This window comes from Mesoplodon mirus, assembly GCF_964341445.2.
Source record: "Mesoplodon mirus genome assembly, chromosome: 9".
In the NCBI taxonomy this organism is placed as follows: Eukaryota; Metazoa; Chordata; class Mammalia; order Artiodactyla; family Ziphiidae; genus Mesoplodon; species Mesoplodon mirus.
Window position 1 is genome coordinate 40,120,372 of NC_138985.1, and position 25,418 is coordinate 40,145,789.

A 25,418-nucleotide genomic window follows, 5' to 3' on the forward strand; every position below is an offset into this window, starting at 1 on the left:
CTTTAAACATGCAGGATGGACAACAAGGGGAAAAAAGAAACTCTAAGAGACTGAGCAGCTGAGAAATCCCCCTGGCAAATACCTAATATTTTGCCCATGAGAAACAATGTATCATATGCCAATGAAACATTATTATGCATATGTGAAATTCCTTCCCTATCCAGTACACATAGTGTCCCTATTAGCCTCTTGCTAAGTGATTCCTCCCAGCTGAGTTTAGTCTTACTTAGGGTCTATCAATTACAGAGAGCTGACACAGACTGGCAATCTGTCAAAACCAAAAGCCAAGATTTTCTTACTTTGAGAACCCTGCTCCTCCAGAAAGGAAGTTTCTGTTTTTGGCTGGGAACAATAAGGTGGGTTAGGACTGTATAATAATGTGTCAACATCTGCACTATTTATTGTAGAGAGAGGACATGTGCTTGTATCTTTTCAGGTTTGTAGGGGTGGGGGTGACACTATGCTAATCTTAGAAGTCCCAGAGACCCTTTGACATACTGAAAACATGTGACACAAACTACCTTGAAATTGGAGATGTTCGGCTTTGGAGGTGCTAAACTAACTTAATCTATTCCAATGGAAGACAGCCTACACTGAAGCTGCTGAAGAAGTTACCCTGACTTGACCCAAACACTTAAGTGAACGCCTTCTGGCTGAGACTGAGCAGTTTAAGAAACCAGGGAGAGCAGACTTTTGCCTTTTAATTGCTTTAATTTTAATTTACACGGAGATTACAGATGTGGGAATTTAATAATAAGAGGGTTCATAACAGACAAATTTGGAGGACTTTCTGTTGCTAGTATGGAATTAGATGGAGTGCTGTCATTCGGTTCACTGCAGACAATCCGGAGAGCTATGAATGACATCTTGGCTGAGAAAAATTTGAGATGAGAAATGGAAATGACCTTCCAGTCTAGAGTTAACTTAAGAGGTATCGACCCATTCCAGAGCTTTCTGGAGTAAAAATTTAAATAACCTCTTCAACTGTTCTTCAGAGGCTACAAAAAGGAACAGCCATTGATAGAGGCTGCCTTGTCAGCCTTTAAGATAGAACAAAGCACTCCCTGTGCCAGTAAGAAAACAGAACAATTAAAAGACAAAGCAAACCTGGGAATTCGAACTCACAGTACTTTGTCCAGCCAACTTTTGTGAGGGGATTTGGTGCCTGAATTCTACCATTCAGCTCTCTGAGATTCTCAACTCAGGGAGTTTATGTAAAGATCAATAGCCAACTGTGACATAATAGAACACCCTATTGACAGATGGGCAACTACCTGGCAATCCCCCATATGCAGTGCTTCTCTAGTAAAATAAAGTTGGAAGATGAGGCTTTGCTTAAGACCACCCCTGCAAATCCTCTGTTCTCAACACCGCTTAGACACAGAAAGACACACACAGTTTATTCTCTTTTCAGGGAAAAGCCTCAGATCAGTGGTTTTCAAACCTTTTTCTTTAAGTAGCTGAATCCATTTTCATTCTATCTATATAAATTAAGTGGATTTCACTTAATTTGTATAGATAGAATGGGTTCTAGCCAGAATTAGCCCGGCAACCAAGGCATGGAAGAGGCTCCCCTCACTAATATGCTTAAGGATTCATTTACAAACATTTTGTTTCTGATCCCAGCAATTAGTCTTTCTGGAGGTGGGTTCTGCCAGCAGTTTAGAGATTTGGGGACCCAAAAGAAGAATCATTTAATCAAGCGATATAACAACATTTCCACAGAATTGACAGTTAAGACTGTGACCTGGCCATTTTGGCCTCCTCATGCCACTGGGTAAAAAGTTATTACATTTGGGTAGGCGCCTGATCCTGGCCATCAAGAAAAAAGTTGTTGCTCTTCCTCCATGGGACAGAAGATGACTGGAACTCGGGGGACCCCCTTGGATACCTCCTGGTTGTTGGGAGAGACAGTTCTCTATGGGTCTCGAGTTCCTGCATATCTTCCTGGACATGCCAAGAATGCAAGGATCTACCACTTTTTACCCAGGCCATCATTTCTCAGGGTTTTGTTGGCAGAAAGCGACCATAAGGGTGAGATAATGTCTCCCCTCCAGGATAAACAGCAAGCTTGCCTATCATTTGCTATAAAAGTGGCAGGTTCCTTACTGTTTATTCCTTAGCTGTAACACAAACCCTAACATCCATCTGGGTCCCACCATGTCACCCTCATAATACTCGTGGGGCAAAAGGGGAACTGATGCATACATGTTTATTCTGGTGATGCTGTGAACAACCAAGTTTGTTGTCTCTGACCTAGGAGCCTCATGTCTTCTGCCAGCATCCATTAAACAGCAACAGGCTAACTAATCAGCTTTTAAGTAGCATAAAATCAAATCCCAGACCCAACACTAGTACTGCCCACTGCAGTGGTAAATGTTAATGTAAGACGAAAGTAACCCTATACAGGCAAGACCGAAGGTTCAAGATACCTAGGAATAAAAGACCAGGTCACCCCATCAGATAAAGAACCTTAAGGGGTCGGCTAAAGACAAGGAACAGGAATAGCCAGTGAAGGAAGAAGTCACAAATACAACAATGAAAAAATAAAAAACAATGAATGTGGCTTCTACTTTTATTTTCATCTTTGCTTTTATATTTACCTAAGTTTTAACTAGTTTCCTTTCCCCTCCACGATCATATAAAGAATCTATTATTACATATATCCTTAGGGTCTTAAAATGCCTATAGAAGGAATGGATATCACCAAGTGATCCTGGAGTTAGATATGGTAAGTGAAAAAAGTTAATTGGTGATATATATATATATATATATATATAAATTTTTTTTAAATTATAGGACAGAATAAGAGCATGCATGTTTGCATTGGACAACCTAAGGTATAGGTCATTGTGGATATTTGTGGATTCTGGCAATCTAGCATCCAATTTCCCCTGCCTCCTAGAACCCCAAACTCTCATTTCTGGAAAAAATCCTCATTATGAACTATCTTGGGGAGAGGGCAATTCTCAGAGCCTGCCTCTCGTTATGGAACCAGTAAATCAGATAATTCTTCTATTCACTCCTTAGCAGAGCCCTAATCTGGCAAACAATCTAAGGCCAACCAATCAGATACCTACTTCCAGGATTTTGAATCTTGGGTGAATGACAGTAAGATGGGGTAGTGTGTGGGGGACGACGGGATGTCTTTATGGTGGCACCAGCAAGTCGTCAAGACTATTCCTGCATTGTAACCTTGACTCCAGGGTTTCTGCAGCCTAGCTACCAAAGAATCCCTGGGCTTGTTTGCCAGGACTGCTCATCTTCCAGCCTACGGTGAATGGTGTAAGTTCCCAATACCCTTGCAATAAATTACTTTTACTTAAGACAGAATGGTTTCTCTTGCTGGTAACCAAGAATCCCAGCAGATTCACTGTGATAATAACAATACCAACAATATCTGTGTAACAGTGTATAATTTATCAAGAGTTTTCACATTCTTTCTCTCATTAGTCCCAACATCAGTAAGGTAGGTTTAGTATGATATTATGATCACTGTGCACATAAGAACATAAAAGGCTGAAGAATCGACCTGTTCAACGTCACACAATTAGTAAGAAGGCAGAGAATTCAAAACCAGAAATCTGTTTGAATCCAATGTCCATGTTACTTCCACTATAGCGTGCTGCTTCCTAAAGCAATGAGTGACTAAAGGCAAAATTGCTAAAAGAAGTTTTACAGAAGACACAAAACCATTTTAAAATAATTTTTCACAGTAATAACTTAAAGTGTAATATTAAATTGTGATTCAATTTAATTGCAACTCAAAGAGAAGGTCTAAGGCAGTACTCATTTAATCCTGGCATACCATTTTCCAGTAAGCTAACCTGAAATAAGATGGCATATTCTTTTTTTTTAAACATCTTTAAGATGGCATATTCTTAAGAGTGTCTCTCTTAAACGTTAATCAACCACATTTTTTGACAGCTCAACAGAATGTAACTAAATTATATGCTATATTATTATGTACTAAAAAATTTATCAGTGATTTCACTAATATGAATCTTTGTAGTAGATGCCAACTGGAGTAGCCACCTGACTTACAATTCCTCCTTCTCGGGAAATGGCCTCAGTACATGGGCCTTTCAAGATCATGTTTGTGTTACATGGCCCTATTCTGCTTAGGATAATTTATTCACAGGATTAACATTTAACCCAGACTACGTCTATCAGATCCTCTCTCTCCAAGATCTGAAATTCTAAAAGAGAAACAGACTGCAAGTAGTCAGAGCTGAGGTGCAATGAAGGCAGTGTCCTAGAAAAAGGCCAGAGGCTTTTGGGGCTACCCTGGTCCTTGCATCTCCCAAATCTTGACTGTCCCCCTTCTTCTCAGAAGGTAATTTTAATACAATCATGTCTCTCTTAAGATGTGCTTCTGTGCTCATTTATTCAACACACATATAGTGTCATGATGACAGTATGCACTGGATACTATAGAGTTTAGCAGAACATTGATACCATCTGGGAAAGCTTGGGCCACAAAGGGGGCAATTTGCTCTCCATGTACTCCCCACTCTGTCCCTGCTTTGTCCTCTAAAATTTGCATTTTCCCCCACTATGCCATTAAAACTTTACTTGCTAAAACCACCAATTTTCAAATCCACTGGACAATCTCTTTTTTGACCTCCCTATAGCATTGGATACTCCCGACTGGCTCTCCTTTGTAACTTAAGCTTGGTTTCAATGACATTATTCCCTGCTGTCTTCCTTCCTCCCACACCTTAATCTCCAATGCACTTTTCTGCCTATCCTTTAAAATGTTGATGCTACCCAGATCCTCTGTCCACTCATCCTCTAGGTGTTATCAACCATACATATGATGTCAACTATTGTATTAACAAATATTGAAGCACCTATGTGGTAGATGCTGGCAATATAGCTGAACAAGCCAAACACAGTCCCTGCCCTCATGGAGCTTAGAGCCTAGTAGCAAAGACATGCATTAAACTAAATAGTGTTTATTGCCTTTATAGAGCTGATAAATGCACGAAAGAAAGGAATAGAGTGCTGTAAGAACATATGTAATAGAGGGGATTGACATAATCTAGGGCATTCAGGGAAGAAGTGGCTTTTAAAGTAAGAACTGAGGAACTTCCCTGGGGGTTAAGACTTTGCCTTCCAATGCAGAGGGTGCGAGTTCAATCCCTGGTCGGGGAAGCTAAGATCCCCCATGCTTCGGGGCCAAAAAAAGCCCATAAACATACAACAGAAGCAGTACTGTAACAAATTCAATAAAGACTTTAAAAATGGTCCACATGAAAAAATCTTAAAAAAAAAAAATAAAGAACTGAAGCATGAGTAGGAAGGGAACCGAGTCATAGAACCTTTATGACAGGGCTTTGAAGGCCAAGTTAAGGATAAATATTCATTATAAGTTCATGATAATTAACCTCAAAAAATACTGCTGTCAAACCCTGGTCAGGGAACTAAGATCCCACAAGCTATGCGGTGTGGAAAAAAAAAAAAAAGATGACGATGACTTAGATATTGGGAATTCACTGGCGGTCCAGTGGTTAGTACTCCTACAGGGGGTATGGGTTTGATTCCTGGTTGGTCGGGTAACTAAGATCCCACACGCCACACGGTGCAGCCAAAACAGCAACAAAACCAAACCACACTGCCAGCCATCATACCATTTCTATTCTTCACAAAAACAACTTTCCTCAACCTCCAGCTTCATCTTCTTCCTCCTTCATTTTAGCAGATGATCTCATCTCCTACTTTTCAGAGAAAACAAAAGCCTCTAGATAGGAACTCCTTCATTCTCTTGATTCCAAACACACCCACCTATGTACCTACCAACCCTCTCCTCCTTCCCACTCCTATAGAAGAGGAACGATCCTCCTCCCATAGGAGATTACCCACCTTTACTTTTGGACTTCATCTCAGGAATCATCTATCAATCACCCATTCTGTTTCACATATATTAAACCTCACCATTTCAAATGAATTCTTCCTACTAGTTTTTAAACACACATACATCTTCCATTTAAAAAGGCTTTATTTGATTCCCTCACTCCCTTCAGGGCCAAATCTCAAATGAACTGTCTCAATCTTCTCATATCCTACTCACACTAATCTGACTTCCATCCGTCTCCCCATCAAAACAACTCTCATCACAGTCAATAAACCCCTCTTTGTTGCTACATCCTCTGAACATTTCTAGCTCTAATCTTACTCTGACTTCTCTTAGGCTTCAAAATTTGTCATCTCCCTTCTGAAACAATTTCTTCTCCGATCCTCAAAACTCTCATTTTCCTCCTACTCTTCTGGCCATTACTTTTTTGTCTTCTTTACAGGCTCATTCCCTACCCAGCCTTTAGCCTAGATTCTTAACTGTCCAGAGCTTCAATGAAGTTTATCTTCTATATGCAGATAACTCAAAAATTTATACTTTTAACCCACAACTCTCCAGACCTGTCAACTCATCAGATACCTTAATGTCTCAGGGGCACTGCAAACTAAACTATCTAAAACACAAACTATAATCCTTTCCTCAAAGTCTTGATCCATTTCCAGTATCTCCCCTCTCAGAGAACTGTGTCATCATCCATCTAGTTATGCATTTCAGAACCCTGGAGGTCATAAATGACATCTTGTACAGAACCCCTCAGCATCCGGTCAACCACCACCATCACAACAACAGCAAAAATAGCCAACATTTATTGAGAGCTTACTCATTATCAGGTTCTGTTTTAAGTTATCTTAATTTGGTTTTCTAATTTAGTCATCAAAACCACATATCGTTACCATCACTAAGTTCTGTTGATCGTACCTCCTAAATCTCTTGAATATGTCATCTTTTCTTCATTGATATTGCTGTTGCTGCTATCACCTTCGTCCAAAGGACCATCTCACTGCGCTACTGTAACAACTTCCTGTTTGGTCTGCCAGCATCTACTCTGAGAGCTAATGCACTCACCGTAGAGCAGTCAATCATCTTTTTCAAAAGAAAAACTGACACACCTATTCCGCCTCTCATACACATATATATATATTTGAAAGGGTTTTAGAATACAAGCAAAACCCCCTAACTTGACTTATGAGGCTATACACGGGCAGATCTTTAGCTACTTCTCCAATTTCATCTTGCACCATCCTCCCCTTATGTTCTGTGCTCCAGTCACACTGGCCTTTTATTAGTCTCTTGTACCTGCCATTTTATGGTAAGTAGGTCTCACACAATGGGTTCTCAACAAGTATTCATCTAAATGGATAAGTGAGAAAAACAAACTGAAATAGGGGAATAGATAAACAGTGAGCCAAGAGGCAGTGATTCTACCCACCCTCTTGGTTTTAACAAGGGGGAGAGCGATATTATTTACAGGGAAATATTGAGACTAAGTGTATTGGTTTGTTGGTTGGTTTAAAAGCTAGAGAGATTAAAACATGCCTAAAGGGGTTTCCTTGGTGGCGCAGTGGTTGAGAGTCCGCCTGCTGATGCAGGGGATACAGGTTCGTGCCCCGGTCCGGGAGGATCCCACATGCCGCGGAGCGGCTGGGCCCGTGAGGCATGGCCGCTGAGCCTGCGCGTCCGGAGCCTGTGCTCCGCAACGGGAGAGGCCACAACAGTGAGAGGCCCGCGTACCGCAAAAAAACAAACAAACAAAAAATGCCTAAATGCTAATGGCTAGAATCCAGAAGAGAAGGAGAAGTTAAAGATGCCTAACAAAGAAAGAATAACCAATGGTGTAACTTTTCTGACTACACTAGTACTGAGAAAGTCAAAGCCCAGGTGAAAGTACTGGCTTTAAATGGCTTTATCCATTGTAGCAGAATTTTTAAAAAGTGCCAAAACAGGTTTATAGATTTGGTGGTGGAAAGTTAAAAGTTAGATAGTTCCAGACTAATGACTTCTATTTATTTGTGACGTCAAAAGAGGGATGATGTACTGAAAGTGAGGATACAGAGTAAGGGCTTGGGTTACAGGAAAATAGTAAAATAAATAGTAAGTAGAACTGCTCACCAGTAGTACTGCCAGCCCAGCTGAAGTTAGGACTCATCTGGCAGAGGACTGCCCAGTAATGGGATATTCTTCAGCTGTGCTTAGAAGTGTTGCACAAAGAAGGTAAACAGTCATCAATGCTTTTTGCCCAAAGGATGTGAAAAAAGGACTGAGGGCCAAGAAAGCTTAGGACATTGAAGAGAGAGTGAAGAGAGAGATATATCTCCTAAACTGGACAGACAAAAAGAGAAAACAGAAGAGAGTTAAGAATAGGAAGGTCTGGATAATGGGAGTTGTCATTGGGAGTCGTTATGAAAATTAAATGAGACAATCATATAAAACACTTTGGAGAACGGCTGGTACAGAATAAGTGCTCGAGAAGTATTTCTATTATTGAGGATTTAATGCAGAAGGTTTAGATTATTCACAAGAGACCCTAAAGATTAATGACATGTAGTAACTGACAGTCTTGGAGAGGTGAGTATACAGAAGCTGAGTCATTTTAGTTAGTAAGTGAGTCCAGGTGACTGCCCAGCATCCGATCCTCAAATCAGCTTTGTGGTTCTCTCATTTAACTCTCAATGGGGCTTTAACATAAGCTTTTAAATTCTAATTATGTTTTAATTCATTTAACCTGAGGAAACTGTGAACTGCAGTGGTACTCAGAAAGTTCTCAAAACATCTCTCAATTGTTAAGGTCTTCTGGACTTCATTAACACAAAAGCAACAGCACTGGGTACCTGCAGGAGTGACTATGACCCTGCCCTACTTTGTAGAGCCCCTTTCTAGTGTAACAGATAATAACAGTACTCTAAAAAAAAGTTGGAAAAATGAATGAAAAGGTGCTCAACCAAATTAAAGAAGATGCCACTATACATCCACTAGAATGGCTAATGTTACAAAGACTGACAATATCAAGTGTTAGCAAAGATGTAGAGCAAAAAAGCCTCTCTCATACAGAGCTGGCCAAAGTGTGAACTGGCACAACTTTGGAAACTGTACCACAGGATCTATTAAAACTGAATGTAGCCTAACCTATGACTCAACAACTCCATGCTTGGGTATTTCCCAACAAAAATGCAGAAATGCATACATATACAAATCAAAAGTCATGTACAAAATGTACAAAAATATTCAAAGTAGTGCTACTTTTAATAGTCCCAAATACCCAACATGATAGAATGGATAAATTGTGGTGTATTCATACAATGGGATATTACATACAATGAAGATGGACTAGAGCAACACACAACAATATAGATAAATCTCACAAACAAAATGCTAGCTTTAGTGCCCGTAAGTTTGTTCTCTACATCTGTGTCTCTATTTCTGCCCTGCAAACCGGTTCTTCTGTACCATTTTTCTAGGCTCCACATATATGCGTTAATATACGATATTTGTTTTTCTGTTTCTGATTTACTTCACTCTGTATGACAGTTTCTAGACTTGGACATCAAGGGGGGAAAGTGGCGGTGGGGGGTGGCGGTGGGATGAACTGGGAGATTGGGATTGACATCTATACAGTAATATGTATAAAATGGATGACTAATAAGAACCTGCTGTATAAAAAAATAAAATAAAATTCAAAAAAATGCTAGCTTTAAGAAAGCAAGACACACACGTGTATACTGTATGATTCCACGTATACAAGTTCAAAAACAGGACAAACAAATCTATGGTAGTAGAAATTAGAATAGTGGTTACCTTTGAGGGGGTAGCAATTGAGAAGGGCTTAAGGTGGAGACTTCCTGGTGTACTAGCCAAGTTCTTTTTCTTGGAGGGGGTGTGTTCGTTTTGCAATAATTCTTTGAGCTGCACATTTATGATTTGGATCCTTTTCGTGAATCCTATACTTCATTGTAAAGTTTACTTAAAAACAAAAGGCTGGAAATGACTGAAAGGATAATGGAGGAAAAGGCTCCACAGGAAGCTGAGGCTGTGGGCTCAGCAGAACCCCCTTTCACCACTACGTATAGACTGGTTGCAATGCTACAGAGACATGAAATGACCTATATCTTTTTCTAATATCACAAAACTAATTAATGATAGAGCAGGAATTGGGATTCAGGAATTTAAGTGTTCTTAAATTTGTATAGGGATGTTTCTGGGGGCCCTTGTCATCCAGGCACTCATTATCCTGATCCCAAAGTAATGAGATCATAAGGGAAAGCAAAAATAGTAATAACACAAAAGTATTCACCATAGAAGAACACTTTTAAAACTGGTCCTCACTCAAAACATTCCTCCTCTGGCTCAGACCAGCTTCTATTTCTGCCACTTCCCATCAACTGCCCTTGTCAGTCATTCTTGGTGAGCCTCTTCTGTGTTATGTTAAACAGAACGATACATGTATAATGTAAATCCACTGCAAAGTGAAGCTGCCCATCTTACAAAAGATGCAGGATTCCATTAAGTTGGTAAAAGTGTTACTAGAGAACAGTCTGAATAACAAAGCAAAGCCAATGACAAAAGGAGAAACTCCAGATTAAGGCCAGTTAACCACTGTCGAAGAAATTCCTGATGTCTCACCCAGCATCCATTTTCCCCTTCCTACTCAGTAACAGAAACCTGGTATTTCAGTAACTTTATTTCTGTTTTAACAGTAAATAAGTAGATGCTAATATTGTTTAAAGCCAAGTCTAAGAAAGGATATGAATCAATTTTTAAACCCCCAAAGCTAAACATACAGTCTCAGACAATCCCCTTCTCCTCAAGTAAACATCTGATGCTGCAACCCAGTTGCACCCCATGTACATAGGAAATGAGGCAATGCTTTACAATGCTATAGTCTGCGTATGAAAACACATATTTGGGGGAGTGGGAGGGTTGTTGGAAACAAATGTGGGCACTGGTGAACTGCAGTGCAATTACCTTTCAGAGGCAGACACTAGTTAAATGCACCAGCAATGCAAAGTCGGTGGTGTCCTAAATGTAAGAAAGGTTCACAGGAAAGGAACATGAATGTATACATGGAAATAGATACATGAAAGTCACATAGAATATTGCATTCAGGCATTCACAGCTACTTCAGCCCAAAGACCAGGCAAGATTTAAAGGCACTCCCACAAATATCTACTGCATTCATGCACAATGTCAGGAGCTGATGAACAAAGACAAGACCCCAGCAGAGTTTGCTTAAAGAAACCAAAGTTAATATCTTCATAAAGCTCTTAAATTCCTCTACTGTTGTCCATAGTCCCATCAGAACTGAAACAGGAGGAAAGGGGGCAGGACACAACCTTTAAAAGAATGACCTAGCCATAGAACATGACAAAAACTGGTTAGAACCAACTAGGTCCAAAATGGTGGAAGATCTGACTTCCAGTGGACCTTTTTCCTCATTACACGCTCACTGTGATGTATTAGCATATGCTAAATGACACACCCACCCGTGCCCTGCCTGTTCTGAGGTTAACCATAAAAGGCCAACAAATGGGTGGTGGCCCAGTTCCTGGAAATCTCCGCCTCTTCCCCCCCCCCAAATGGTTGGAATAATCCTCCCACTCATTAGTCTATGAAATTACGCAGCCCATAAAAACGAACCACCCCATATTTTGGGGCCTCTTGCCTTCTGAGATGGCCCGCACTCGTCTGTGGAGTGTGTTTCTCCCAAGGCCGTTCTCGCCTTTTCACACAGACTGCATTCTGTCTATGGAATGTATATCTCTATAAATAAATCCACTTCTTACCTATCACCTTGTCTTTCACTGAATTCCTTCTGCCTTGAGACATAAACTACCTGAGCTTTGGGAACTCCCTGGCGGCCCAGTGGTTAGGACTCTGCGCTTTCACCGCCGAGGGCGCAGGTTCAATCCCTGGTCGGGGAACTAAGATCTCACAAGCCACACTGCGCAGCCAAAAAAACCCCCCAAACAAAAAAAGAACCTGAGCTTCATTAAAGTCCTGAGACCAGGTGTGTGATCTCAATTAAAAGACGGTGGGTTCAAGTCCCTGCCTGGGTTGTGTGGTTTCAGCACCACCAGATGAGCAAACTAGGTTTTGCAGTTACTTATACTCATGTCCTGCTTTTGTCATGAAAAACAGGACCACGGTCACAAAACTGAAACATTCCCACAAATCTTCCTGGATGCATATTTCTAGAAATAAAGCTTCCACTTCCAGGACGAGAAAATAACCAAGTGACTTTTCTACGCCTACTGGTATAAGATGCTATGGAATTTAAAAACAAATAGATTCTCTAGTCTACAATCTCTGGCGTTAAAACCCATTCTTTTCATAACCCACCTTTCGCCGACGTGCTGAAGACTTTCACTAATACGCCACACATCAAAGAACAAAGAACTCCTCTTAACAGAGGCGCACGGTGCCCTTAAAAGGCGGCACGGTATTTATCCACGACTGTTTCTGCTCTAAATTAACACGTACAGGAGGATCTGTCTTCTACTAGCTCCACCCTGGTAACACAGAAGGGGGGCGGGGATCCTTATTTTAGAGGAGCTGATGTCAGGCCAGCAATGCTTCTCCCTTCCTTGGGGGGCTTCAGTTTGGGCTGTGCCAATGGGGTTCTATCGCCCGAGATCTCACGACACCTTAAAACGGCTGGCCAATGGAGGGATCCTCGCCTCACAAAGAGATAACTAGGGCACAGCTGTTATACAACCGATACCCAACGCTGAATGCCGGCCCACGGGGCCCCATAGGAGTCAGGAGCCACAGCATCGGCGGACGACGAGGCACTTTTGCTCGAGAACTGTTTAACGCGACCCTCCACCGACAGCGGCTTCGCTGGCGTGCGAAAATGCAAGGAAGGGCGAGGACAGAGGAAGAAGAGGGTCGCGATCCCCGGGGCGCGGGTTTCAGCCGCGGCTGACAGGGGCCCGAGTCCCGGACCACCTCCCCGACGCCGTCGGTCACTCCCACAGAGGCGGTACCTGTTTCCGCATGTTATTCATGACGCCCATGAAGCCCGCCAACAGTTTAGCTTCCTCTCGAGCAGCAAGTTTCTTCTCGGTCTTCTTCTTGCTGCTCTTCTCCACCCCGGAGGCTGCCATCCTCCGTCAACGCGGTTCACGCCCGGGGCTCGCCGGGCCGGGCGAGGGGCTGCACGCTCCCGGCACGCTGGGGCTTCTGTTTACTGAACACCGAGGCTGGGACCGCGGCTGCAGCGCCCTGCTCCCGAACCGCGCGAGGCGGCCACTGCGGTAGGACAAGGCCCGGCAGCCACCCTCAGAAGAACGCGGGGAGGCGACGCCTGCTACTCGGCTGCGTCTCCTGCAGAAGCAGAGCCCGGAGGGGGAGTCTGCGCACTTCGCTCAAGGGGGCGGGGGCGCTATGAAGGGAGCAGGGGGCGGAGCCTACGCGTCACAGCGGCGCGCCGCTCCGAGCGGCGCGAGGCAAGGGCGCCCTCTTGCGTTTGGCGCCCTGCGTCCTTCCTGCACAGGCTGAGTTTTCATTTCAAGGTGGTCCGAGGGTTCGTGTGCCGTTCCCTTTGCCCAAGACAGATTTTACACAATTGGATTACGTGGCTAGATTATCTTTTTTTGATAATTGGGTGGCAGAACACATTAAAGAGTCTCCCATTAATGTAAGCTCCGTAGGAGCAGGGTTGGTGTTTTCTTAACTGCTGTATCAGAGACTGGCATATTGCAGGCGCTCAATAAATATTTATGAAATGAGGAAAGGCTATCACATACTGAAAGTTAAAGGTTTATTGCATGGAGTACAAGATTTATTTGCTTGGGATTCATAAGGCAAGAACACACAATCCCCACTGATGTCTCCTTGATGTAGAATGCCTGCTTGCTTAGGCTGTTTTACTCCTCAATGTTTGAGACTAAGATCAGGTGTCAGGTCCAGAAATCTTCAATTAGGCTTCCCCAAGTGTTCTACAGAAACACGGAACTTAGTCACAGAACTCAGGAGCATGCTTTTTGTAACTATAATAATTTATTCTTTCTAGTATATGATAATATAGAAGATTATTTGAAATTGTATATTTTACATTTTGAAAACTTATACATACCTCTTTAATTTGCTACCTAAGTCCATATAGGAATACATAGAAACGTTTTAAGTAAAATAATTGACACTATCAAAGCATTATGCTTTCTCCTGATGAGAACAAAACAATATAGTATAACTCAAATGAAAGAGCAAGTGGCATATAAGCCTACATTTCTACAAAAGAATAAGACATTTATGTTTTTGTGCGCCTTTTCTTTTTTCTTTTCATCTAAAGGTTCTCAGATCTTCTATTTTAATTAGTCAATACAGTCATCGCTGGGTATTTGCAGGGGAGTTGGTTCCGGGACCTGTCGGGGACACCAAAATCCATGAATGTTCCAAGTCCCATAATGAGCCCTCTATATCCATATTTCTGCATCAGGTGATTCAACCAACAATGGATCGTGTAGTACTACATGTATTTATTGAAAAAAATCCATGTGTAAGTGGAACTGTGCAGTTCAAACCCCTGTTGTTCAAGAGTAAGCTCTAATTTGAGGCTTTAGAGCGGACCCTGGCAATGGAAGCCATTTGTTCCTAATGGAATTAGAAATGAGGAAAATTTCATTTACTTATTAAATGACCTAGGATACTGAAGAGTGAATGTATTTAAATATTTTTAAATTGAAATGAAGTGGAAATCTGTCTTCTTACTCTAAGGCCTTGGCAGACACTAAGGATCCATGATTCAAAGGCAGAAATGTTGGTGATGAGATGGAGTGCTATTCTGTAACACGGCAAAGGAATCAAGGAGCAGCATCCTTTCTACCTGATGTTGGAATAGTCCTTTCATGTATTACAGAATATAGAACACCAAACAGAAGAGCCTTAGGATTCAGAGCTTAAAGAGACCATGGAGGTTATATAGCACAGAGGTTAGGCACTAGGCTTTGCCTGGATGCAAAGTCAAACTCGCCACTCTCTAGTTGTTCAACTTTGGGCAAATTGCTTAACATCTCTTGTGTCTCACTCTCCTTACCTGTAAAACTAGAACCTTCCATGGAACTGTTATAAGGTTTACAAAAATGCTTAGATTGGTGCCAGAGCAAGACAAACAGTATTACTTTATTGAGCTAATAATATTAACTATTATTATTTAATCCAGCATTTCCCCAAACGTGTTCTTCAGAATACTAGTGCTGTGAACCATCCCCCTCTCCTCTCTCCTCTCCTGAAATAGTATCCCTGGGAATACAACTTTGTGAAATAAGTTAACATGTCATTCTCAGAGAAAATCTCAAATATATTTGCATATTAAGTGTTTGGAGAAGACTTGCTGTACCTATTGCTTGAACCTTGATTAGGCCTACTTTGCTGTAGTAGGGTACCTTTTGAGGTTTCTTAGCTTTTCTAAATGTCAGAAGACCTCCTTTGTTCCTTTTGTAAAGATATCTAACGAATGGAGGGATCATTCACCTGGAGGGAAGAGTCCCAAGTGGAAAAGGAAACTGACTGCAAGCTTGGAGGCGTTGGGATCACCATTTTAAAAAGAGCTTTAGGGCTTCCCTGGTGGCGCAGTGGTTGAGAGTCTGCCTGCCGATGCAGCGGACACAGGTTCGTACCCCAGTCCGGGAGGATCCCACGTGCCGCGGAGCAGCTGGGCCCATGAGCCATGGCCGCTCAGCCTGCGCGTCCGGAGCCTGTGCTCCGCAACGGGAGAAGCCACAACAGTGAGAGGCCCGCGTACCGCAAAAAAAAAAAAAAACAACAACAAAAAAACAACTCCTCATTACCTCCTCCAGGTGGACACATAGTTTTGAGGGCATTAGTCCTCTATGGCCCCCTTTGCCTGGCAAAGCAATAGAGCTATTCTTTTCTACTTCACCCAAAACTCTGTCTCTGAGATTCAGTTCGGTACCAGGGTACAGAGGCTGAATTTCACCTACAAGCATTCTTTGTTAAGGTGGGTTTTAGGTAAACTGTGAGATAATATATGTGTAAAATATCCAGTAAGTCATTGAAGACTCAGGATGAGGACGCCAATAAAAGAATACAAATGAGGGAAAGTAGAATACTGATTTAGAACTCGTGGAGGAAAAGGATCCAGCAGAGGCAAAAAAGAAGTACTCTGAAGAGTGATGTGGAAAAGCATGTCCTCATATGATCCTCACAAGCCATGCTTCCTTTTTTAATACAATTTAGTGTGGCACGCATGACTGCAGGAAGTCCAGTATTTTTTTAGTTTTCCTCCCCAAATACTGTATATCCAAGAAGCTGGTTCATGTCCAAATGTTCGTCCTTCCAGCTATTTTTAATTCGCAAACCCCAAACTCAGTGTGCCCCCTTGAGGCCAGAGGATTCCACAGAGCAGCCCTGACGCTGTAACTCCAGAATTTGCTGCTGACGCAGTGTTGACTAAGGTGCCTGGTACACTGCCTCCTGAAACCTGAGCAGTCTGAAGGCAGGCCCTGACCAGGCCAGGCTGCTGATGCCCAGTGACCATCTGCACTGGCACTGCTGTTGCTGACACTGAACCTCAGGACTGCTGTCTGCTGACCCATGCCAACCTAAACAACGGTGGCTCTAGTTCCACCACAGGTCCTAGCCCAGGCTATGGTTGTTCCTCCTTGTACAGAGGAGAAATGCACTACCCCCTCTGTTTGTAACCTGCCTTTACTAATTAACCTGCTTGAGTTGTTGTTTTTCTTTAATTGCCTACCCTCCAAGCTTCACATAGCCTAGATAATATATTACAGGACTCCTTAACCACCCCTACAGATAACACCTCTGAGGTATGGGTCACTATAGTAACAGGTGGACTTAAGTTGTTTCCCACGGACCTGGAGTTGACTCTCGCCCAGTTCAAACTGGCCAAGAGTGGTTGGGACCACTGACTCCCAAACTGGGCCTGCCCAGGTGTTCCGTAAATGACCTTTTGACATCAGAAGACTAAAAACTGCACCATTTTTCAACATGTATCCCATGAAGAGGCATGTAACGCAGATATGCCTCTGCAGAACACTGATTACCTCACCTTTTCCCTACCTCCAGTCACATTTCCCATGCCTAAGACCACCCTGCTTTTTTTAAAAAATTAATTAATTTATTTTTGGCTGCGTTGGGTCTTTGTTGCTGCGCGCGGGCTTTCTCTAGTTGCAGCAAGCGGGGGCTACTCTTCATTGCAGTGCGTGGGCTTCTCATTGTGGTGGCTTCTCTTGTTGCAGAGCACGGGCTCTAGGCATGCGGGCTCAGTCGTTTTGCCTCACGGGCTCTAGAGCGCAGGCTCTGTAGTTGTGGTTCACGGGCTTAGTTCCTCCGTGGCATGTGGGATCTTCCCAGGCCAGGGATTGAACCCGTGAACCCGTGTCCCCTACATTGGTAGGCGGATTCTTAACCCCTGAGCCACCAGGGAAGCCCTCTAAGCTTCTCGTCTATCGTCTTCTGCACATTTCCACCTACCTTTCCCCATACGCCACAAGTCTTTCCAACAATAGACAAAACAGAAAAATTACAAGCAATTTTCTAAATCCCCAAATAGGTTGAGCACAGTTTCCAAGTATTCCATTGCTGTACCAACATTCAAAGTCTTTTGGGAAAATCTTTCAGAATTGTGAGGAAATTATTCAAAAAGACAGGCTTTGATATGGAAAGATAGCAGAACACATTGAAAATACATAGAAAAACTGTCTGGAAACCAAATTATAAACCAAATTGCTAACAGTGCTTATATATAGGGGATGAGAGATATTTGAACAGAAATAAAAAAGGAAAAGTTTATTCTCAAAATCCCTCAACATAGGCTCTTCTTATTTTAAGTTTTACCACTTATTTTAGGGAAACAAATAAGGAGTAACAGAAAGAGCAAATATATGGGAGTTACACATACTGCAAAGTTCTTTGAGAAAATGACCCGGGTACATTTCTCTTGGCACAGAGCTTTGGTATTTTATTATAGTCAGATGGTTACATTGATGTACCTAAAAAGTCCAGGTCAGGTCCTTCATGGTGCAGTCAGCTGATGAAAGGCTGGGAAGGAGAGGTCTGGGGAGCTGCTGTGAGCTAAGAATACATCTCTCTTGGTCCCAACCACAAAGCCATCAAAACTATCAATAAAACATACTCTGGAATGAATGTTTAGATGGCTTCCTCTTTCTGTAGACAGGATAGGAGCTAAGAAGAAAGCAAGATAGATGAGATACCTGTGAATTTATGTCAGTATTTGAAGGGCAGGTAAGTATCTCAGATAATGTGTGGAACAATACAGAGCTTTAAAAACAAAATTCTTGAACAAGTGTATTTGTTCGAATGTATCTACTTTTTATTAGTGAGGGAATCAGGAATTAGGCAATTAGACAAAAGAGTTGGTTTCCTTGAATGCTTTCACACACACACAGATGTGTATACTGTTCACAAAAAAAAATTGTGGCTAATTGAGATACAAAACTGGATAACATGCTACAGGGCAATAAAACCATAACATCTTCTGGGTTACTTTCTCTGAAGGCTATAAAATCATAACACCTTATCAAATCCCTCAGGGTAACCTCCAGCTTTATAGGGCTGTGGCACCATTTGCCCTTTTATGAGTTGTGGGCTGTTTGTCAAACATACTTTGAAAACAAAGCTACTAGAATCAGATGAAGGTAAACCAGGACTGCACAGTTTCACTCTGTTTCCCCGCTGGAGACTCTCCCTTCCTCCATTGAAAGTTCTCACAGTATGTCTTTGTAAGGGAGCCAGTATTTTCCTGTACCACCATGGCTAAAATTGTGTATAAAATAGGAATAAAGGCTCCAGGAGGCATGTCTAGGGATTCAACTTATGACTTTCAGTATTTGGAATGTGGGAAATTGGTTTTGGCTGCTCAGAAACGTCTATTACCCACCAGTTAATTCCCCACTGAGTTCAATATTTAGGCAAAATGACTGTTCCTTTCTAGCTGCCTTCACAACCAATGCTGCTTCTTTTAAATGCAAGAGTCAAAGAACTGCTTATAAAATCAGGACCAAAAGAAATTCTGGTGTCAGGGATTTGTTTTTCCTCCTTACCTTTGTATCATTAGTCCTAACATAAGGGCTGGCACATAGTAGACATTCAGTAAATAAAGTAAGCATATACAAATTTAATTAGACTATGAATACTTATTGTCTATAAACTTTACCTAGTACTGGAATGTGATAAAACTGGATAAATGGAGTTTGTGAATTGCCTGTTCAAATTTCAGCATCTTTTCAGAAAGTAAGGCAATAAGGTCTCCTGTTATCCTCACCCTCATGAGGTTTGGAAAATCTTTCATACATTACTTCGATTATGGAAAATCATCCATAATCATGGATTATGGAAAATCTTTTATACATTACTTCATCCTCCTCCATTTGTGAGGCTAGGTACCCCAAATTTTGTCTCTTACAAATGATTCAAAGAGATAGTAACTTAAATGTATCCCCAAATTTGGTTCATTTGTGATTTTTTTGAATGATTAAGTGATCACTTTTATTTATTTTTAAACTATTTATTTATTTATGTAGGCTGTGCCTGGTCTTAGTTGTGGCATGCGGGATCTAGTTCCCAGACCAGGGATCGAACCGGCGCCCCCTGCATTAGGAACGTGGAGCCTTACCCATTGGACCACCAGGGAAGTCCCTCATTTGTGATTTTAAAAGGATAACTTCTCTTATTTGGGGGTAATATTAACTTCCCAGTGATTAGAAATGAACAGAGCACTTTGTTGCTTCGTACTCAACATTAACTGCTGCTTGCTTCAGACAAGCAGAGAGGAAGTCATTTTCAAGATGGAAATATAATATTAGTTGACAGACCCTACAGTATTCCCACAAAGTGCATACAAATCATTCAAGTCTATTCTTTACCTGGTAATCTGTGATACAGTTTTAGGAAGAATCTTATTGTAATACAACAACATTTCATTCTTTGAGTGTGTGTGTGTGTGTATGTCTGTGTGAAGGGGGGGCACTTGAATTTTGATTTGATTGTCTTTGATAAACAATCTAGATTTTAAGAGAGAGGTTGGCCCCAAGTCACATGAGCTCCGTGCTAAAGCACAGCCAATCCATGGGGACAGGAGCTGTACTCTCTCTCCACCCTCTGGCTGCCTCACATGGGAACTGAGAGGATGCCTGAGCCCTCTAACTCAGACGTGGCTGTATTTAATGCTTAGATCCAAGAATCTGACATTAGTCACGGTTCCAGTTCTCTGGGTGGGGCAAGATGCAATTTGTTCTGATGAAAAGTGCAGCTAAGGGGAGGAAACTCAGTGGGGAATTAGCTGGTAAGAGGAAAACTCTTTAGAATCAAGTGGTACTTGGTTTTCATAGCCCAAGTGAAAAACCTCACAGTGGAAAAAAAATTGTATTTCCTGCTTTAGAGAAAGCTCCAGGGGATCATAAGCCACAGTTACAGTGGTCTTGGAGAACACTGACTCTCTGTCGCTACCAAGGGGGAGGTTAAGATGAATATATTACTTCATCCAATTTAGGAATCTAGTTCGAACCCAGAGGAACGGAGATTGTTTAAGACAGAATATTTGAGTTCTTGTTCATGGTTCATATCTTGTCCTCATTATGTCCCTAAGTGATTTTCCCAAATCTTCGCGGTTTCCAACTCTCTTCCCTCCTCTTGTCATATGTAAATAACTATCCATACAAGATTAGGGAAAGAAATAAGTTAGAATTAAGATAGAAAACTTTGTTTTGCAGCTGTCCCCCAAGCATTCTCCTTTGTATCTGGAAACCTATGTCTCTTGTGTTTTTCTATGGGTTTAGCATGTTTTCTTTAGCAGAAGCATGGGAAAAATTCTCAGAGGTCAGTAAAACCCCAGCCTATGAGAAAAGTAAGACATAGCAATTTAATATACTTGGGAAAATGAGTATGAACTCAAGACACCAAAAAGACTTATATTTTCCAACTCTGTGACTTCTCCAATGCCTCAACAGCAGTAGCATTCACTCACCACCAACTCTCATGTGTACTTATAATGCCCATATTTGGGTCTTTGATACTTTTCTCCACCAAAAGGAGCCTGGACTCCTTGGACGGTAGCAGTTTCCCAGATGACAGGAAAAAAAATGGAAACGGGTCAGGAAATATCCTTCTATTGACAGAAGACAAAGATTCTTTAAAAAAAAACATTAGAGTCAGTGCTGAAAGGGCGTAGGTATAAATTAAAGGCATTCCCATATTCTAAATTTTGAAAAATTAAGAATCAAATGATTATTTTTATTTTTTAAGTTCACAATAATACTCAAAAGAAAAAAGTTAAAATAATAAAATGTAAGAAAAAAGGTGGATATAAGACAAAAAAATGGTGAAGATGAATAGATTTGTTTAATTTTTACTTATTAATGATATTAAATAGTGAATAAGACAGTAAGTAGTTTTTTTCTTTTCAATTTCTATGTCTTGCTAAAGAATAATTTTTAAAAGCGGGCATTATTTCTATATGACATTCTTATGTAGACATAAAATAAATCCATGTGACTCATTAATTAATGAGGGTACCAGCCCTATGTTACTACTTGGTCAAAGGAAAATTTTAAAAACACGTATATATGGGGCTTCCCTGGTGGCTCAGTGGTTGAGAGTCCGCCTGCCGATTCAGGGGATGCAGGTTCGTGCCCCGGTCTGGGAAGATCCCACATGCCGCGGAGCGGCTGGGCCCGTGAGCCATGGTCACTGAGCCTGCGCACCCGGAGCCTGTGCTCCACAACGGGAGAGGCCACAACAGTGAGAGGCCCGTGTACCGCAAAACAAACAAACAAACAAACAAACAAAAAACACATATATATACAGGCAAAAAAGGAATGTCCAAATAAATTTACAAATAGATGAAAATGCATATATCCACAAGCAATAATAAATTGTATTCAACTGTTAATTTGCATTTCTATAGACAAAAATCCTTTGTACTATTATTAGTTCACTACAGCTTACAGAGTTGTAAAATAGTTTACAGTGGAGGAAAAATATGGTTTTCTTCTACCTTTCTAAGTTCTTGGCTGGGACAAGAACACGACAGATTCACAAGAGAAAAACATATGAATTTGTTTAATATAAGTTCTATGTGACACAAGACACTTCATAAGAAAATGAAGACCTGAAGTGGTTACACCTGAGTGCTTGTTTTTTTTTTCTAATTTATTAATTAATTTATTTTTTGGCTGCATTAAGTCTCCGTTTCTGCGTGCGGGCTTTCTCTTGTTGTGGCGAGCGGGGGCTACTCTTCATTGTGGAGCGCAGGCTTCTCATGGTGGTGGCTTCTCTTGTTGGGGAGCACTGGCTCTAGGCAAGAGGGCTTCAGTAGTTGTGGCACATGGGCTCAGTAGTTGTGGCTCGCGGGCTCTAGAGCACAGGCTTGGTTGTCGTGGCGCACGGGCTTAGTTGTTCTAGGGCATGTGGGATCTTCCCAGACCAGGGCTCGAATGCGTGTCCCCTGCATTGTCAGGCAAATTCCCAACCACTGTGCCACCAGGGAAGTCCCATACCTGAGTGTTTTAATGCTAGGTTTGATAAAGAGTAGAGAGTGGCGGAAAAATGTGATAGGACAAAAAAGGGATATGAGCTAAGTATAGAAAACTGAGGTAAACAGCAAGGCCTGTTCAGATTCCTCTCAGAGTCTTGGAGGTAAGGATGTTCTTTTCCTCCAAGTACAGGGAAGGCACTTCTCACATAAGGGTTTCATAAACTGCTTCAGAGTAAGGTCAGAAAGTCCTTCCTGCACACGCCATCTCTCAAATTTTTTCAGCTTAATATATTCAATATGCCAAGTTGCCGTATTTTGTGGTAGTGTGTCCTGAACCCCATCAGTGAACTGTGGAAAATTGTGCTAGACAGAAGAGTTAATAATTTTTTTTTTCTGATTTCAAAGTCTTTCACAATTTTTCCTCGCAGTCTGTTTATGAAGTATATAAAAGTCCTTATTTTTATGTCTGTATACAGGAAAGAATATACACAGGGAACAACAGAAGAAGTAGATATTGTTCCAAGAAACTCTTCAACACCAGCAGCCACATGAAGTAACCAATAGAATGGGGGTATGACAACTATTCAGCGCATACAATAGCCGCGCAAGAAGATAATGTATTCCAAGAAAATAAAAGAGCCAGTTATCCCAAAGAAGAGAATTGGCTACATAGACATAATCCTTAACCACCCAGGAGAAGACATCTCTATATCTTTGTTATGCAAAGTATGTTTCAAGGACCAGTAGCATCAGCATCACTTGGGAGCTTGTTAGAAATGCAGAATCTCAGGTCCTATTCCAAACCTACTGAATCAAAGTCTGTAGTTTAACAAGATTCGCAGGTGATTTGCATGTACCTTAAAGTTTACAAAACCCTGATCTAGATATTCTGCTAATTATAATGAGGTACTCATGAAACAGAAGTCGTCAATTAAACCTTCAGGTTAGACTATTAAGTCAGAGTGGTAAGCTATTTGGTTATATACTGCCAGACATAGAAAACATGAAAGAACATATCATTTTGTAGAGAGAAACCATGTGTCAAAAAATTAAAATCTATAAGAAAGGCAATTAATTAAAAGTAAGAGTGAGTGTTCACTATAATAGAGGTTTAATTTAGTAACCAGTGGTTTGGGGTAGAATCAGTGGTTTGGGGTAGAACTGTGTGATTGGATTCCAAATCCAATTGAGAAGCAGTCATTTGTCTACCCAAACCCTTTTTTTTTTGCGGTAAGCGGGCCTCTCACTGCTGCGGCCTCTCCCATTGCGGAGCACAGGCTCCGGACGCGCAGGCTCAGCGGCCATGGCTCAGGGGCCCAGCCGCTTCGCGGCATGTGGGATCTTCCCATACTGGGGCATGAACCCGTGTTCCCTGCATCGGCAGGCAGACTCTCAACCACTGCGCCACCAGGGAAGCCCTACCCAGACCCTTTAGTGCTACTAATCAGTATAATATTGTGTGTGTGTATTGTCTTTATTATAAGTTGTTTAAAACATTTATAAGAACCTATGTTAATTTGTGATTTAAATTCATTATTTATTTATTTTATTTTTATTTTAAAATTTTTTGGCTGTGAGGCACGTGGGATTTTAGTTTCCTGACCAGGGATCAAACCTGCGCCCCCTGACTTGGAAGCGTGGAGTCTGAACCACTGGACTGCCAGGGAAGTCCCTAAGTCATTATCTAGAGAGTATAATTAAATAAGTTTATAATCAATGTTTGAATATCTGAGAAGTTTGACTTGTAAATCTGTGATTTGATTTATCAGCAGTATGAATGTTGTATGAATATTTAGGATAATGTTGATTGTTTACTATTTAAAGAAATGCGAATTGCTTAATGCATCAGTCAGGTTTCTTCTGCAACATTGATGTGTAAAGTGTAACACCCAAATCGCTTATTTCATGTTCACGGCCTGTAGTTGGGGGCTGGTGAGGATCTCTTTCAGGTTGTGTGTTGAGTTTAGGTGTGTTCCATGTGTTTCTATTGTGGGACCAGTGGCTACTCAAGGGTCTTTTCAAGCTAGATGGCAGAAGTGCAAGAGAAGAGTAGAAACAGGTAACGACCTTAATACCTTGGCTCAAAACTGACAGGCTCTCTTTTCTACCCATATTCCATTGTCTAAAGCATGTCACATGGCCACGGCCAACATCAAAGGGGTAAGGAAGAATGGTCTGCCTGCAGTGAACCATGGCGAAAAGGGGAGGGAAGGAAGAATTGTGGGCAAATAATGTAGTCTACCACATTTAATACATCCACGAGATAAAAATATTGGATAATAACCAAAGCACAAATAGTAGTGATCATTCTTCATGCACAAAAGCCTCTCATAAAGGAAAAACTTTATCAGTAACAAAGTTCTGAGGAATAAAAGACTATTTTTGTGGGGTCAAATGCAGTAGAATGTGAACTTATTATTTGATTTCAGTGTTTTTGTAGCAGGATTGCAAAATTACTCATGATAACAGAAATTTAGAAAAAATTTAGTTTCTTTATTTTGTTTATAAATGGTAGGTGGTGGGAAAGAAAAAACAAAACAAAACTAAGTTGATTTGATCTGGTTTCAATGTATTCCGATCCAGTAATTTAAACCACCTCATTAGATACTTCTCAGGTTCTGAGATTTCCCACATTTTCACTTCTCACTGCCCTCCTATCTGAAAATACATGGGGAAGGGTATAGTTTCTTGTATTCTTATGGTATGGGGTTGGGAGAGGGGGTCCATATGGACTTGTCTGTACTGGCTTTTGATTTTGCACTGGTCAGTTCATCCAAGTTTTGGCTACAGACTTCAGTTGCTCCTAAAGTTGTCTATTTTTTCCTGCTTTAATCAGGGCTTGGTCATGCCTTCCTTGTTTCCTTGGCCCTCCTTCAACTCTCTCTGGCTGCAGACCCTCTGGTTCTCTCCCCCGTCCAGCCCCCGGCCAGGCTGTCCATCCTGAAAACACAGTGGGATCATCTCTTCCATTGCCACAACAGGTCCCATGGCAAGCTTCTGGCTGCCAATTCTGTGTCCATGTTACATGGGTACCAAGGTAGGCTTTGGAGTGCAAATTATGTTCTCTCTCTCATTCTCTCTCTCTTTCTC

At 41.5% G+C, this 25,418-nt stretch overlaps 1 protein-coding gene across 2 annotated transcripts in view; it reads right to left on the bottom strand.

Moving 5' to 3' along the window:
• The window catches only part of KLHL7 (kelch like family member 7), a 57,771-nt gene extending 44,573 nt beyond the window's left edge, over positions 1-13,198 (bottom strand). Inside the window, exon 1 of one of the 2 annotated variants that reach the window (XM_082632044.1) lies at positions 12,838-13,198. In XM_082632044.1, the coding sequence (XP_082488170.1) occupies positions 12,838-12,957 (120 nt within the window). In that variant the 5' untranslated portion in view covers positions 12,958-13,198. Of the gene's footprint in view, positions 1-12,190; positions 12,307-12,837 lie in introns of those variants that run through there. The other variant, XM_082632045.1, reaches the window with a different exon arrangement.
• Between the last annotated feature and the right edge of the window lie 12,220 nt (positions 13,199-25,418).